Genomic DNA, 16,523 nt, shown 5'->3' with positions numbered 1-16,523 from the left:
AAGAGTGTATATTGAGGAAAAGAAGACAACTAATAACAGCTTTTTAAAAGCTTTGCTTTCAAGAGAAAGTAACAGAGTTTTGATTTGAAGAGGAAATGAGCAACAGGGATGAAAAGGTAGAGTCAAGAGTATTGCTTTTTGTTTATGTTTTGTATTTGTTGTTTTTTAACTAGAAGAGATGTGGGCAAGGAAATTTGTATATACCAGAGAAAGGGGTAATAATTAGTGGAGCAAGGTCACGGTAGAGCTGGGAGTGAATGAGATCTTAGTCATGAGAGGAAGAATTATCCTTTTGTGGGAGGGTCACTTCCTTTATTGTGATGGGAAGAAACAAAGGATTTGGGGGGTTTGGTGTTTTTGATTTGGGAAAATTGAAATGGTGAATCTGATAGCTTTTGTTTTCTCTGTGATAGGAAGCAAGGTCATCTACTTAGAATTAAGAGCTTTTAGGTTAGAGGGGTGTGGGAAAAATTAAAATAATCATTCTGGACTATGGGGAGAGAAGTATGGCCTATCCTTTGAGGGTTTCCAGCTGGGCCTGAGAATTAAACTGCCATAAGGCCGGTGACAGGAGCAGAGCACACACATTTAAGATAAGTTCTGTGTGACACAGGAGTCCTCATAAGAGAATGAAGACCCAAGGAAGAGGCAAAAACAAATGCTTTTTTAGGAGTTTTATCTTCAGTTTTCAGAAAGAGGATTGCTCCTCTTGCATTTGCTGTTTTCCAAGTGCCTTTAGCCCAAAATAATTCTTATTTTAAAGTGGCATATTTTGGGGTGGCATATTTTGTCATCCTTCCCCAGCAAAATATAGTGTAAATGCTGGAGAGTGTTGGGGTCAATTTGAGATGAATGACCACAAATTTATGGTGAAACCAAACATATCCTATGTGACTTTCCCCAGCATTCCGCAGCTTGGCAAAGCCAGACACTGTGGAAGAGTTCATCCAGGGCTAGAGTGTCACAAACAGGTGAAAGGACAGATAAGATGGATAAGGCATCGTCAAGAACATTACCCACGTGGTAGAACTGGCATCTAAATTGGAAAATAAAGGAAAGGGAAAGCTGATTGGGAAAAGGAGAGGCAGCCTCCTAGTGATCTTGATAATATTGAAGAATAGGATAATTAATTGAAAGGAATGGTAGTTTATGGTCAAGGAGCAGAATGTTTGAATTAGTTATTTTCGAATTAGACCAGATTAAGGTAATGGCCAGGTGCAGGGTTAGGATATGATGGTAGGAAAGTGACTAGGATAGAATGGAGCAAATGAGCAATGGACATGGGGATACCAGCTGTTGAGTCTATCATCTCTGAAGCCATTGAAATTATCTGAGATGATCACCGTACTTTGAGTTGAGAAGAAAACTGTATACCTAATGCCAAAATCTTTAACAATGATAGGAAGATACCAGCAGGCCAGGAGATAACATCGGAGAGGCAGATGAGGGAACTAGTAGTCTGGCAGTGGTAAAATGGACAGCAAGAAAGTCTCAGGTGCAGCGTATGAGAACAAAAGCCAGCACTGAGGAACATAGAAATGGTATCTTCACGCAACAATTTTGCATTAAAGATTGCATCAAAGCAAGGAGAACACTCTGAGAACATAAAGATATGTTGGCATTTGCTGATTTTGATCCATCTGTTCCAAAAGATACAGTGGAAGGTTTGGAAAGTGGAAAAGAAATGGAAGAACTGGATCACTTGCCAGAGAGTATGTTGTATCATGGAGGTAATATACTGTTGAAGGTAGCTAGAGAGGATATGGGATTTTGGCTTTGGGATTTCCAGATGAAAACAGGTAGATTTAGTGTCAACTCCCTAAGAAGAATGGGTGCTGAGACCTGGTGGCCAGATGGCATGGTTCACGCATGTAGAGTGAAATCCCCCAAGAGCTGCAGTCTAAGATCACACATGATCATTCACTTACCAGCACCTTCTGACTTTACCTTCAAATCAAGGATTCATGTATTCATCTGTTTTGAAAAATGAAGGAACCAAGGTTCAGCAAGAGTCCATGGATAGAAAACTGTAATATCAGAAAACTGTAATATCAGAGTAAGGACTAGAATCTAGGTATCCTGATTCCTAGTGCTGTGTTTTCCCGTAGTTTATCTCAAGAAGGTAGAAGAGGTTTTTCTCAATTGTCTACTTGCAAGAAAGCATTTTACTTAGACTTGCCTTAAGTACCTAAGAAATTAGGCTAAATAAATAGCTTTGTGCAGTGGCAGTATCTAGCCAATGAGGTTTATCCGAGGCGCGATTATTACTAATAGAAATTAGGCTAAATAAATGGGCATTTATTTGCTGGGGGGAAAAAAAAACCCCAACTGTGTTATCCTAGATCAAATAACTCCAGGATAGTGAATAAAGATTTTTTTATATTGTAGCTGTGGTATGGTAATATCTCTCCTTAAAACAATCCCTATTGTCTAACCTAGTTAATATTTTATTCCTGAACATAAGAGTTAATAACATAAAAATAGGCATATTTTGATTCAAGAAAACCTGTCCTTCAACTTGAAAGACTTAAAACAGGGGCACCTGGGTTGCTTAGTGGTTGAGCGTCTGCCTTTGGCTCAGGTCATGATCTCAGGGTTCTGGGATCGAGTCCTGCATCAGACTCCCGTAGGGAGTCTGCTTTTCCCTCTGCCTAGGTCTGTGCTTCTGTGTGTGTGTGTCTTGTAAATAAAATCTTAAGAAGAAAAAAAAGACAACATAAGGGTTAATTATTTACAAAGCAATCAGTATTTCGTAAAAGGACTCATAAATTGCCCATTTACATCATTAATTTATAATTTGATTTTATGTATTCATTCAGTCATTTAATAGTTTTATTTATCAAGTGCCTACTATGTGCCAGAGAATGCAGTGATAAGCTAAACACACATGAAGCACTGAATGAGTGAATGAATGAATGACCAACCAAACAACAGAAGTGCTTTGCAGAGAATTTAAATAGACTGATGTGATGTAGAAGGGTTAAGAGGCTGTCATTTTAAGCTGAGATCTTGTTGACAAAATCAGGATTTTATATTTACCTTTTTTTTTTCAAATTTTTATTTATTCATGAAAGATGCAGAGAGAGAGGCAGAGACACAGGCAGAGGGAGAAGCAGGCTCCATGCAGAGAGCTCGACATGGGACTTGATCCCGGGACTCCAGAACCACATCCTGGGCAGAAGGCAGGCACTAAACCGCTGAGCCACCCAGGGATACCCTATATTTAACCTTTTAAGAAACTACAAAATATTATTTTTTACCTTTAGAGCTTTCTCTAGTCTAACGTTTCAGTAACTTAAAAAGATTTGTAGCTGTCTAGCTTCAGTGGATTCCTTGGAATCCATAGAGTGTGTCTCTTTTTCTAAAGTTTAATTAACTATTAGAGATGGAGGCAGTGCCATCCACTGATACAACATTCTCACAGTAAAACCTTATAAGAAGGGGGATCCCTGGGTGGCTCAGCGGTTTAGTGCCTGCATTCAGCCCTGGATGTTATCCTGGAGACCCGAGATCGAGTCCCACATCAGGTTCCCTGCGTGGAGCCTGCCTCTGCCTCTGCCTGTGTCTCTGCCTCTCTCTCTCTCTCTCTGTGTGTCTCTTATGAATAAATAAATAAAATCTTAAAAAAAAAAAAAACCTTATAAGAAGTTTCTGTGAACTTGAATGTTTTTTAGGAAGCTGAGTTCTTATGCTTGTAAGTAGCAGTATAATAATGGAATTTCATGTTTCTTTGATAACACTTTTCCTTATAGGTAGAGATGTAATTCAGAATGCCTGCCTGTTATGTAACTAGAATCTGTTGAAATAGCTTGGTAGCTCTCTATGGGATTGTTGAGAAAAGTATCATTTGTGAAAATAATCTAAGATTCATTCATATATTCCTTCTATTTGTCAAGGACTTGCTATAATCCTTTTCAAACAACTTGCTAAATTCTGTTTCTAACCACTTTAATTTACTGTAAAAAATTATGCTGTTTTACCAGTGACTATTTTCCAGAAAATTCTGAAATTTGAGTAGTTCCTAGATTGAAATATTCTGGTTTTTATACCTCATACAAATGAAACTTTTACTTACTATAATTTTATACTCTTGACTAAATTAGAGCCTTATTTTTTGAATTTATAATATCCTTACACATCTCTAGTTTAAAATGAGATGCGTAAATTTTTAGAAAGAGGATTCTATTATAATGATTCTAGTGACGAGATTATATATAGAAACAAAACAACTATCAGAAGTTTTTACTTATATAAGTTTCTGGTCTTTTGGTACCTGTGTCTGATAATGATGTAAGTATCATATATTTTCTTCCTTTTAAAAATTTTCTTTTATTCTGTAGCATGTTTTTGGCCCAGAGGAGATTCTGCTCTCTTGAGAGTAGAGCAAAATTCCTGAAGACAATTTATTCTTCAAAAATCCTTGGACTCCCTACTTCTGCTGTAAGTATTACTTAATCACATATATAGATAAATACTGTACATATCTTGTGGTGTCAAAAAAAGATACAATTTTTCAGCTACTTTATAAGCGTTTTATAGAATGAGTATTTCTATGATACATAAACCAGAGGTATCATTTGTCATTGCAGGAACTGACGTTCCCTGAGCTACTGCTTGCCTGTGTATGTATCAGACACAGTGCCAGGCATTGCCTATTCATTTCTCTTTTTATCTTTACAAAACTCTTCAAGTTATGAATTGTTATATTCCTGTTCTACAGGTGAGACGGTGGAGGCTTAGATAGATGTAGGAAGTTGCCCAAGGTTACAGCTTTTAAGTGGCATAACCAAAATACCACACTCACTCCTGTCTAGCTCTGGCACTCTCAAGGGCATGCCTTGTCTACTGGAAATAAGATATTATAATGACTATAAGGGCTGGCCTCGTGACTTCCAGGTTATAGAAAATATGGCAGATTGAGGAGCATGTTCTGTGAAATCATGGGAAAGCAAACAAGTCCAAAACGTGGGTCATAACCACAGAATAGATAACCCAGTTTCTTCAACATGTCAGGGCATGGGAGAAAAGTGAGAGGGGGGATTTCAGAAGGACTACTCCAGGTTGAAAAGAGGCTTGAAAATTTCATCCACCAAATACAACATATGAACCTTGTTTAGAAACTTATATATATATATATATATATATATATATATATATATATATATATATTTTTTTTTTTAAACATTTTATTTATTCATGAAAGACACACAGAGAGAGAGAGAGGCAGAGACACAGGCAGAGGGAAAAGCAGGCTCCACGCAGGGAACCCCATATGGGACTTGATCCCAGGTCTCCAGGATCACACCCCGGGCTGAAGGCGGTGCTAAACCGCTGAGCCACCTGGCCTGGCCCTTGTTTAGAAACTTGATACAATAAACTGAAACTGTAAAAAAGATATATATTAAATTTTTTTTTTATAGAGAGCACATATACTTGAGCAGGGAGGAGGGAGCATAAGCAGGGAGGAGGGACAGAGGGGCAGAAGTAGAGAGGGGGTGGAGCAGACTCCCTGCTGAGCACAGAGACCTGAGCAGAAATCAAGAGTCAGGTGTTTAACCAACTGAGCCACCCAAGTGCCCCTGTAAAAAAGATATTTTTAAAGGAATCAGAAAAATATGAATATGGATTGGGTACCAGGTGATACTGTTAATGAAACAAAATCCAACTGAGAACATTTGAAGATCTAGCTGTTTATTAAATGACTCATGAACAGGGCACCCATCCCACTCAGGATGCAGAGAAGAGCTCCAAGGAGTTGTACAGAATGGAAGGTTTTTGTAGAAGGACAGTGAGGAAAGAAAGTAATTAGCAAAGGAGAGTAATTAATTCCAGGCCAGGTAACTTTTCCTTAGCAGGAAAATCAAGGGGTCTTATGCAGATTACCTCATCTTTCTTTGGGGGGTGGGAGGGCCCATGTGGTAGATTCTTTGACACTAATTGAAAAATTCCTGGCTAACTGGTTAGACTACATTTCTGAATACCTAATACATTACGTTAGGTATTAATCCCCAGTTTGGGAACTTGGTCTAAGTGACATCATTTTGGGCTTGTGGTTTTGTTTTGAACAATTCTCTTGCTCTCCAAGTAACTGAGAGATGTGATCAAAATTTAAGGCATTAACACCATTCTCAGCTACTATTCTTAAGCTCACAAGATTTTATTTTTCCTTTTTGTGGTACCTATAGGTCATGATATTCCTGCTTAACCTCTTGATATTCACAGGTCACAACTTTCAGTTGACACTTGTTAAGTTGGTTACTTTCTTCATTCCTTAGATGGCCCATTCATTTGGTTGGTGATTAGTGGCCACAAACATACATTTAAAGCTTTTGAGAGAATACAATACGTCAGGGGGATTATTATGATTACTATAAGGAGGATAATTAATTGCCAGTGTTTGGTATGCACTTTGGAGCCATGGCCCCAGGACCCAAACTAATCAAAATCAAGTAAATTAAAGAAGTCAAAAAAGAAAGACCCCATGGAAGGAGTCATTTTTTCTGTGATTTTATGTAATTTAGTTTCAACTTCCAGATTTGCTAATCCAGGCACAGCAGGTGGCGTTGGCTTGAACACAGACACTTCCTTGTTCAGCTAAAAGAGAATCAAGAGCTGTTCTATTATCAAGGACAACTTTTGCTAGAGAGGCTCAAGATCTTTGTTGGGCAACTATCCCATTAGCAACAGATTGTGCATTATCTTCAAACGTGAGGGAGAGGTTTCTGATCACATCTGTTTTCATGAACTCCTGACCAGAAAAGCGTGGCCCTGCCCAAAGAAGCAAATCCTGAATCATGGATGCCTCCTAGTAGGTCTTTTTTATCTTGATGGTATAGATTCAATGAGATGTTTTAGTTTGCTTATGAAAAGTTATCAGTACAATTAGATGACTTAAGAATCATTGCCCAGCTGTGTGCCAACTAGGGATTCTTAGGCCCAAGGAGAATGATAACTGCCACAAAAAACATACAACTGTTCCCTTTAGGTGCTGCTATTAATGAATTCATTCACAGGCGCTATTGCATTCACCCTCTCAAGCCTGGAGTCAGTTAGGTTTTCAGCATCTACCAGAAGAAAACCTCCTAGCTTATAAGAATGAGTTGTTATAAACACCCTGCAAAGATGGGTGTTGCTGGTGTGATGTCTTAGAGGGAGGGGCAAGTAAGCTAGATAATCAGGAGAACAAGGAGGTACAGATGTATCAAGATTTACATAAGTAGTTGTGTCTTATTGGGTGCATACCCTTATTTTTTTATTTTTTATTTTTTATTTTTTGGTGCATACCCTTATAATTGAAGAAAATAAAGACACAGGTTGTTCTGGTTAAAAAAGTTGAAATCAATGGAACACTTTGGAGGAGTTAATTGTAATTTGCGGTGACATTAGGAAAGAAGAGAAATTAGTCACAGGGGGACCAGGGGGTCTCTAGCATCATGGACAGATTGGAATCTTTGATGACAAACCAGCAGTCAGAAGGATTACACCCCCCCCACCTTAGCAATGGCCTGGGAGACACCCATGAGGGCACTATCTTTCCAGACTAATGCTGAAGGAAAAAAGAGAAAAAAAAGATTTCATGTCAAAGAATGAAGTCTTGATCCCTCCTCTTGGGCAGAAGCAGTTCACCTTGACGTGAACAACTTATCTTCCTTGTCAATTTGATTTGGAGATCTCCAGTGTCTGTACAGGACCAGAAGTCAGGTGAGGCTGTCTTTAGCTGTCAGGTGTTTATGCAAGACTCTGCCCTCTAGTTTTGCAACAGTGTCAGTGGTCAGAAACGCTTGGTAAGGTCCTTCTCAGTTGGCTGTGAGCTGCTTTGTTCCCCTCTCCCAGTGGTGCTTCCAAAATGCCCAGTCACCAGGCTCCAGACTGACCAACAGAATACTTTGAACTGGGGTCAGAGAAAGTTTCCTTAACCTGTTGATGGTAGGCTTTAGCATAAGATATTAAAGACTTACAGTAGCTGGTCTTTCTGGCATGAAGGCAGAAGGGATCATACTGGCAAGGGATCAGTAGAAAGTTGCATGCCAGTAGACTTTGTCCCTAGATTGTTAGAGGGGTCAGTACAGAGTTAATTAACTCCTGGCCAATTAGGTCTTCTCTTATTGAATCAAGGCCTTGCTTGGATGTTGAGACAATTGAGGAAGAAGTTTAGTCACATCTATATGAATTTTTGTAGGTGCTCCACTTTTTATCCTCCCAATATCAATACTGGAAGTAGCCCATTGAATTTCAGGCACTTTGATTAAACTAAGGAACTTTTGTTAGAATTCTTCTATTTCAAGGACAGATTGTAAAGAAATAAAAGATCAGGTTCAGGTTGGTCACAGAAGTCTAAGGTGAGGTCTCCATTGGAGGCAAACCATATTAACCCTTTTAATTAATTAATTAATTTTTTAACCTTTTTAACTTAGATGGAGATGGTCACCTAATAGATTGGGGGCAAAAAGGAAAAGTTTTTAGTAAAATATTCCAGAGTCATTTGTACTGGTTGAGATAGAATTTCTCTCTGAATTTTATTAGATAACCCCACTATGGAAACTTAGTTTTCACTCCAAGGGAACTGTTGTCATATGAGAGTGGAGTTTAAAGTATGAACTGTAGCTCCAGTGTCTGCCAGAATTTGGCACAGGTTCCCTTTTTTTTTTTTTTTTTTTTTTTTTTAAAGATTTGTTTATTTTATTTGAGAGAACAGTAGAGGGAGAGGGAGAAGCAGGCTCCCCACTGAGCAGGGAGCCTGACATGGGGCTTGATCCCAGGGCCCTGGGATCATGACCTGAGCCAAAGGTAGATGCCCAACCAGCTGAGCCACCCAGGTGCCCCAGTTTCCCATTAATTTTAAATTTTGTTTCTCCTTGGCTGTTTAAGAGGATTGGAGGGTAGTAGTTTACCAGAGGGTTCCTCAGAGCCTCCTCAGTTTTGAGACAGGCCCCCATCAGTTTTGTGGACAGACTGCGGGGTCTCTCCCTTGAGGGGATTTGATCAAGGAATTTGTATAGGAACTTTCAGAACAATTTTTCTTCTAATCCTTAGTTGATTACATTTGAGAAATTGGCCTCTGAGCCAGCCTTCCGATGATGAACCTCTGGGGATGCAATATAAGTTGGCCGGATATTTTCTGAGGCCTCTGGCCTTGGAGTTGTGGCTGTAAGGCGATGAGTCTAGAAGTCCTTTGTTTATGCTTTCAAAGTGTTCATCTGTGGTCATGAGTGCAGAAAGACCAGTGGCGTTCCATCCTATTTTCTGCCTTTTTATTAATCTACCAATGTCAGAGGATAACCCATTTACAAATAGACCAGCTAGAGCAGGTTGTGTGGCCTTGTCTATTATAAGGAACCCAGAATGTATAGGAAGAGCATTTCCAAATGGGCCTTCAAATCGGCTACAGATTCATCTTTCTTTTGTTTGCACGCTTGAAGAACAGACCAATCAGCGCAGGCAGGGAAGACTTTAGGAATGGCTCGCGAAAGTTCAGTTGCTACTTTGCAAGCTCTTTCTACACAAAAATCTCAGATGTCATCCTTGGGGTTTTGCCATCTCGCTTCCTGCATCCATTTATGGCCTCTCCAGGTCCTACCAGCATGCACACAAAGTAACAAAATATGGCAGACCAGGTCATAGGTCCCAGTTAGGACTAAATTCTTCTAAAAACTTTCAGGGTTCCTCCCTGGGTTTTGGAAATTCTTTAACTATGGCTCTTAAGTTGCCCTTGACCAAGGCATGAAAGATACTTGAGGGGGATTATATACAACTTTAGGTAGCTTAATTTTAAAACATAACTGTTCAATAGTCTCTTCGGAGTAGAAAGGCAGTTCAGAGAGAGACTTAGTAAAAACCTGTGGACTCAGGTAAAGAAGGATGGAGTGGAGCAGTAGGGGTCACATCGGTCTTAGTATATTTTGTTTCAGGCACCTCTTGTGTTTTTTATTTTTTCATTAGCTTTTTGTAATGAGTCTCTTAATGAAGCTATTTTAGAATCTTGAAGCCTTTTGGAAACCTCTGTACACCAATTAAAATAGGTATCCCACTCTGTTTAATTTGGAAATCCTTATTTTCAAGTATACTTTTCGAATGAGTGATCTTGTCTAACTGGAACATTTCCCTTAAAGGCCAGTGCAAGTCCAGGTTGTTTTCAGTAAAATGTTACAATTTCTGTAGATATTATAGCTCCCAGCACTATAGTTTTTAGACATAATATAAGCATGATTGACTCTAGAATTGAAGGATCCCATTAGCTTTTGGGTCTCTCAGAGCTGAACTGACACCTAAAAGGATGTGCCCTGGGTCTGGGAATTATGTATTGTTCTTCAGTGTGCCTTGTTGAATGGAAGTTTTGTTGAGGTTGGCAGGTGACCCAGTGCCAATCTAACCAGTTCCTTGACCAAGAAGAAGGAGGGGTCTTCTTAAGGTGGTAAGTGCTCTAACAGCTCTCTTCATGCCCACCAATTTTTGCAGCTTTTTGACCTCCCAGATCCCTGCTAGCAGTTGCCTTTACTTACACAAAACAAGACAAACAAATGTGTACACCTTAACATACCATCAGTAACCAAAACATGTAGCATTTAAAGCATTGCTAGCCAAAAGAAAGCCTCTCCACTGCCAGCAATGCCCAGTGTGGGCTAAACCAGGTGACTCCAATCAGGGAGACTATGGATGGGACATGGGAAGAGGATTATAACGTGGAATTAGAGACTGAGCCAAAGGCCAAAGACTGATGCTTCCTTAGAGCCTCCTGTCAGTCTAGATGGACTCATCAGCCCTGGACTGGCAAGCCAACTAGATCAGTAGCTTAAACACAAAAAGAGCAAAACTGAAACTGAGACAGCCTTACCAATGGATCCAAAGAACTGTTGTTAATTAGATGTGATAATGGCATCAGAGTTATTATAAGAAAATGTGGATAAATTTTAGAGATATATGCCAAGTACATAGAGGCAAAATGACTTAACATCTAAGATTTGCTTACTCGGCAATAGAAAAAGATGTTAAAAGGAGAAGGGGAGAGATGAAGCAAATGAGGCAAAATCATGATGTGTATATGAGTACTTTATCTTGAGTTATCTGACTGTCATTTTCATAAGTCAAAATGGGTGAATATTAGCAATTTCATAATATTTAACCTAATTTTAATCTCTCGACTTTTTTTTTTAAAGGTTTTATTTATTTATTCATGAGAGACCCAGAGAAAGAGAGAGGCAGAGACACAGGCAGAGGGAGGAGCAGGCTCCATGCAGGGAGCCCGATGTGGGACTCAATCCCGGGACTCCAGGATCATGCCCCCAGCTGAAGGCAGGCGCTATCCCTCTGAGCCATCCAGGCATCCCTAATCTCTCGACTTTTATGTAGGTTTGAAACTTTCATAAAAGCCATGACTAGCTTCTCTATTTGTAAGTACCATAATTTCTAACTCATAAATACCTTGAATTCTAGCTCTCTTCTTTATTACCACCACAATTATCTTATTTCAGGCCTTCATCCATACAGAAAAGTTCATTGAAGCCAAGGAAGTGGGTGTGATCACCCATGGTGAACAGACAAAGCCATCATACTAAACCAAGGGTGTTTGTGTATAGAATTATCACCTACAGAGCTCTGTTAGAATGTACGTGCCCAAGAACTGTCCTAAGAGATTGTGATTCTCCAAGTCTGGAGTGTATTTTGAAAAATATTTCTCGGTAATTCTGGTACACATTCCCAGGTAAGAGCACCGACAAGGCATTATTCAGATTTGCAGATTATCTGGGATAGAATTTAACCCTTTCCACTTTTGACAACCACATCAGGAAAGTACCTACAGTTCACCAGTCCCTTTGCAGTGAACATTGTCATACAGATAAATAAGCATTCTTCCTACTGTTAGGCAGATGAAAAAAGCAGGCTCATCAGTGTTACCAAGGGTAGTAGTGACAAGTTTAAATCAAGATAGGCTGGACCTTGTTAGACTTACTTACTGTAAACCTGTTTTCTCTGGAAAATTCTCATCCACACCATCATTAATGTCATTGGAAACTTTTTTACATAAAAGTTACATCTGAGGAAAGGACTATAATAGGGCTGGACTGTACTTTATCTGTATCACTTGCATTTTGGACAACATTTTATTTTTATTGCTTCTGTAACTTTAATATTTTAAACCTTAAGAAAAGAATTACTGCTCTATAAGCAAGAAAAGAAACAAGAACTCAGGATGGAAATCACTATCTGTTCTGTCCCCTACTTGAGTACCTAAATCTTAAAGGCTTAGAAACTGGGATATGAAGTATATATTATACCTTGGTGCCAAGAAGCCAAAGAAAATAATTAGTAGATAGATGAGTGAAAGATGAAAGGGAGGAAGCAAGGAAGGAAGGAAGGAGTCATTGCTGATAAGATGTCTCATGGGGCACCCACTCCTACTGCCTCACCATGTGACCCTTGGTGAGACTGACCTTATTGAAAGGTCATTCAGACTGCAGTGTGTAGCCACTGGCTTTCTGCTTTGCTTTCATTAATGATGTGTTTTCTGCTTATCCTCAAAATAGCTTTCTTAAATGGGTCTTCTCAAGGAAATTATTCTGTATGATGCTGTAATGGACACGTTACCCATTTGTCAAAACCGGTAGAATTTGCAACACCTAGAAGGAAACATAATAGAAAGTGGATTCTGGGGCAGCCCGGGTGGCTCAGCGGTTTAGCGCCACCTTCAGTCTAGGGTGTGATCCTGGAGACCTGGGATCGAGTCCCATGTCAGGCTCCCTGCATGGAGCCTGTTTCTCCCTCTGCCTGTGTCTGTGCCTCTCTCTCTCTCTCTCTCTCTGTCTCTCATGAATAAATAAATAAAATCTTAAAAAAAAAAGTGGATTCTGGGTGATAATGTGTCAGTATTGGTTCATCAGTTGTTACAAATGTAGCACTCTGATGGGGGATGTTATTGGTGGAGGTAGCAAGCAGAGGGCTATGGGAACCTGTACTTTCTCCTCTGTTCTGCTGTGAACATAAAACTACTCTAAAAATTAGGTCTGGGGGGATCCCTGGGTGGCTCAGCAGTTTCGCGCTTGCCTTTGGCCCAGGGCGCGATCCTGGAGACCCGGGATCGAGTCCCGCGTCGGGCTCCCGGTGCATGGAGCCTGCTTCTCTCTCTGCCTCTCTCTCTCTGTCTATGTCTATCATAAATAAATAAAAATAAATTTAAAAAAAATTAGGTCTGGGGCACCTGCATGGCTCAGTCAGTGAAGCATCTGACTTGATTTCAGCTTGAGTCTTGATCTCAGGGTCATGAGTTTGGGCCCCACACTGAGCTCCATGCTGGGAGCTTAAAAAAAAAATAGGCCTATTTTTTTAAAGTGTCTTCTAAAATTTTCATGCCCAAAGCACAAAAACATTTATTTTATAGCAGCTGGGCAGCCCAGGTGGATCAGCGGTTTAGCACCACCTTTGGCCCAGGGCCCGATCCTGGAGACTCAGGATCGAGTCCCACGTTGGGCTCCTGCGTGGAGCCTGCTTCTCTGCCTGTGTCTCTGCCTCTCTCTCTCTCTCTTGCTTGCTCTGTCTCTCATGAATAAATAAATAAAATCTTAAAAAAAAAACAACTTTATTTTATAGCAGCTGAAACAAAAACTTTCCCATCTCTTTCGGTCTGTCCTTCCCTAAAGAAATCACAGCACTCTTTTTTTGACATGAAAATATTATCTATTGTACAATTAGTACATACCCAAGTCTCCTTACCCTGTTTGGTGTAAAGTTACTTACCCTCTTTGTAGCTAAGAGAGTCTTTGCCACTTTCTAGTAGATGCTAGGTATTAAGTGTATGGTATGTTTTCCACCATGGATTTAACTTACTTAATCATGGCAATTGCATGGGGCACACATTTTTTTTTTTTTTTAAGATTTTATTTATTTATTCATGAAAGAGAGTGAGGCAGAGACACAAGTGGAGAGAGAAGCAGGCTCCATGCAGGGGACTGCTTCAGTCCCATGCAGGAACTCCAGTGTGAGTCCCATGTGGGACTTGATTCTGGGACCGTAGGATCATGCCCCGGGCAGAAGGCAGGCACTTAACCGCTGAGCCACCCAGACATCCCTGGGCACACATTCATTTTCCTTATGAACAAAGGAGGAAACTGAGTTCAGAGAGGTTAAATAACTTGCTACTTCACACAGCTAGTAGTTTTGATGTTTAATTTCAAAGCAAGATCTACCTGGCTTGAAAGCTCTGCATATTAAACAAGCTTGGAAATGTTAATTGGAACATAGGCATGTATTACAGGGCACAGAGCTTGGCAGGCCCCCTGATCTAACCTTAACATCTCTTCCTGGTACAAGTACACAGTAGAAACCCAAGAAGTCTTGCTCACTCTCAAATCCAAATTTCTAAGAGTTGCCCTGATTAGTTTTGCCTGACTCTGTTCATCACCATTCTAATTAACTGTGAGGGGTTGGAGGATGGGATATTATCTAAACAAGCAAAAGGGTTCACCTCTTTAAGTATAAGTGGGGGGCAGTAAATTCACTTCTACAGGATCTTGGCTTAGATCCAGTTTTCAAAGAGAATAAATTAGGCTTTTTTTCCCTTCACCTGAGTCCCATATTCTGGCATTCCAACCATATATTTACTTATTTTGTCAGTCCCCAGGTTTGAAGAAACTCTTGTTTCCAATAAGCTTGTTTCTCTACAGATATTATTAGATAATTTTCAAAAAAGGGCAAAATCATGACTCCTAGAAATATAAAAATGAATATATATTAAAGAATTTTATTCACATGAGAGAACAAAACAAGTTATAGCCAGTTCAAAGGAAAGTAAAAAAGCATAAATCTATATGTAATAAAGGAATTGAGTTCCAAATGAAGGCAAAACTCTTTTTTCCCACTGGATGGAGGAAAGTCCATCAAAACTCTAGAACCAGAGTTTACATGTCTGTCAGTTACTGTCAGTCTGCAAAGTGCAAATATGTCAAAGACCAATTTTAGTTCTGTTAGAATCAGCCCTGTAAGTGCATGCTATAGCTATTGCATGTTCTCCACTAAAAAACACTTTTTTTTCCTACAATATATTGTCTCTCAGAGGGGATAGAGATTCCTTCCTTTTCACTCATTTTAGTCAACAAATATTAAATAGCTACAGCATATTAGATACAAGTAATTATAAAATTGAATGACTACATATGTTGCTTAAAAGTTCCAGTTAAATATGTGTGCCCTTGAGTTATAAGTTGGATTTTTATATACTTAAATTATACACTTGTATATCTTAAGTCATTGGTCCCTGTTCCGTTTCCACTTCTGAGTTTTGCTTTCAGTTCTTCAACCATTACAGGAACGTTCTGTGCCATCTAGTGGCTAAAGACTGATTTGTCTGGTTTTTTGGGAATGTACATATACTCAGAGTTTGGAAGAAATCTAAAATCTATGAGATAACTCTGTTAATGTCTGCTTGCTTGAGGAGTATTTTGTCCAAAAGGAGAAAGAAACCATGATTTCAGAATGCTCTGGAACCTTTTTTTAAATTAAAATTTTTTTCATTTTTTAATAGATCTCTATGTCTTAGAGCATTATTGATAGGTTCAGAGAGCAAAATTGAGCAGAATCTAGAGAATTCCCATATATCCCCTGCCCCCCAAATATACAGCATCCCTTTTTATTGTATCGCCACCACAGTGATGCATTTGCTCCAATTGATGAACCTACATTGAAACATCATTGCTACTCAGTGTCCATAGTTTATATTGGGGTTCACTCTTAGTGTTGTACATTCCATGGATTTTGACAATGTATAATGACACAAATGCACCTTTATGGTATCCTGCAGAATAGTTTCACTGTCCTAAAAATCCTGCCTTCTACTTGTTTATCCCTCCTTCCCCCCCAAGCCCTGGAAACCACTGATCTTTTTACTATCCTCATGATTTTGCCTTTAAGATTCTTCATGTGTTGTCTTTGCTGAATAGCTCATTTCTTTTTAGCACTGAATAATATTCTGTTGTCTGGTTGTATCACAGTTTATCCATTCACCTAGTGAAGGATATCTTGGTTGTTTCCAAGCTCTGGCAATTATAAATAAAGCTGGTATAAACATTCATGCACAGGATTTTTTATGAACATAATTTTTTGACTCCTTTGTGTAAAAACCAATGAGAGTGATGACTGGGTTATATAGTATCTTTAATTTTATAAGAAACTACTCTGGCAGCTTTTTAAAATCAGCTTTATCAAGATACAATAAACAGCATCCATTGAGTATAAAACTCAATGATTATTTAAAGATGTGTATATATATGAAACCATTGCTAAGTCAACATACAGAACATGCCCTTCATTCCTAAAAGATTCCTTTATGTTCCTTTGCAATCCATCCTTCACTCTGTTGATTTGCTCTAGCTTTATAGATTAGTTTGCTTTTCTGAAAAAATTACTATTTTAAGGGTGTCTGGATAGCTCAGTAAGTGTCTGGCCCTTGATTTTGGTTCAGGTCATGATCTCAGGGTTGTGAAGTCAAGTCCTGTGTCCAGCTCTGCACTTGAGCATGGAGCTTGATTCTCTCTCTC

The 16,523-nt window shown here is 39.3% G+C and overlaps 1 protein-coding gene and 1 pseudogene across 4 annotated transcripts in view; both read left to right on the top strand.

Moving 5' to 3' along the window:
• The window catches only part of KYAT3 (kynurenine aminotransferase 3), a 63,764-nt gene that overhangs the window by 2,370 nt on the left and 44,871 nt on the right, over positions 1 to 16,523 (top strand). For 3 of the 4 annotated variants that reach the window (XM_077905330.1, XM_077905331.1, XM_077905332.1), the window contains one exon: positions 4,341 to 4,440. In XM_077905330.1, coding sequence (XP_077761456.1) covers positions 4,342 to 4,440 — 99 coding nt within the window. In that variant the 5' untranslated portion in view covers position 4,341. Of the gene's footprint in view, positions 1 to 4,340; positions 4,441 to 11,153; positions 11,388 to 11,468; positions 11,699 to 16,523 lie in introns of those variants that run through there. The other variant, XM_077905334.1, reaches the window with a different exon arrangement.
• On the top strand, positions 2,212 to 2,360 carry LOC144319863 (U4 spliceosomal RNA; annotated as a pseudogene).

Source organism: Canis aureus, chromosome 8, assembly GCF_053574225.1.
Source record: "Canis aureus isolate CA01 chromosome 8, VMU_Caureus_v.1.0, whole genome shotgun sequence".
NCBI lineage: Eukaryota > Metazoa > Chordata > Mammalia > Carnivora > Canidae > Canis > Canis aureus.
The sequence above is the reverse complement of the archived record's forward strand: the minus strand, read 5'-3'. Positions and strand labels throughout refer to the sequence as shown.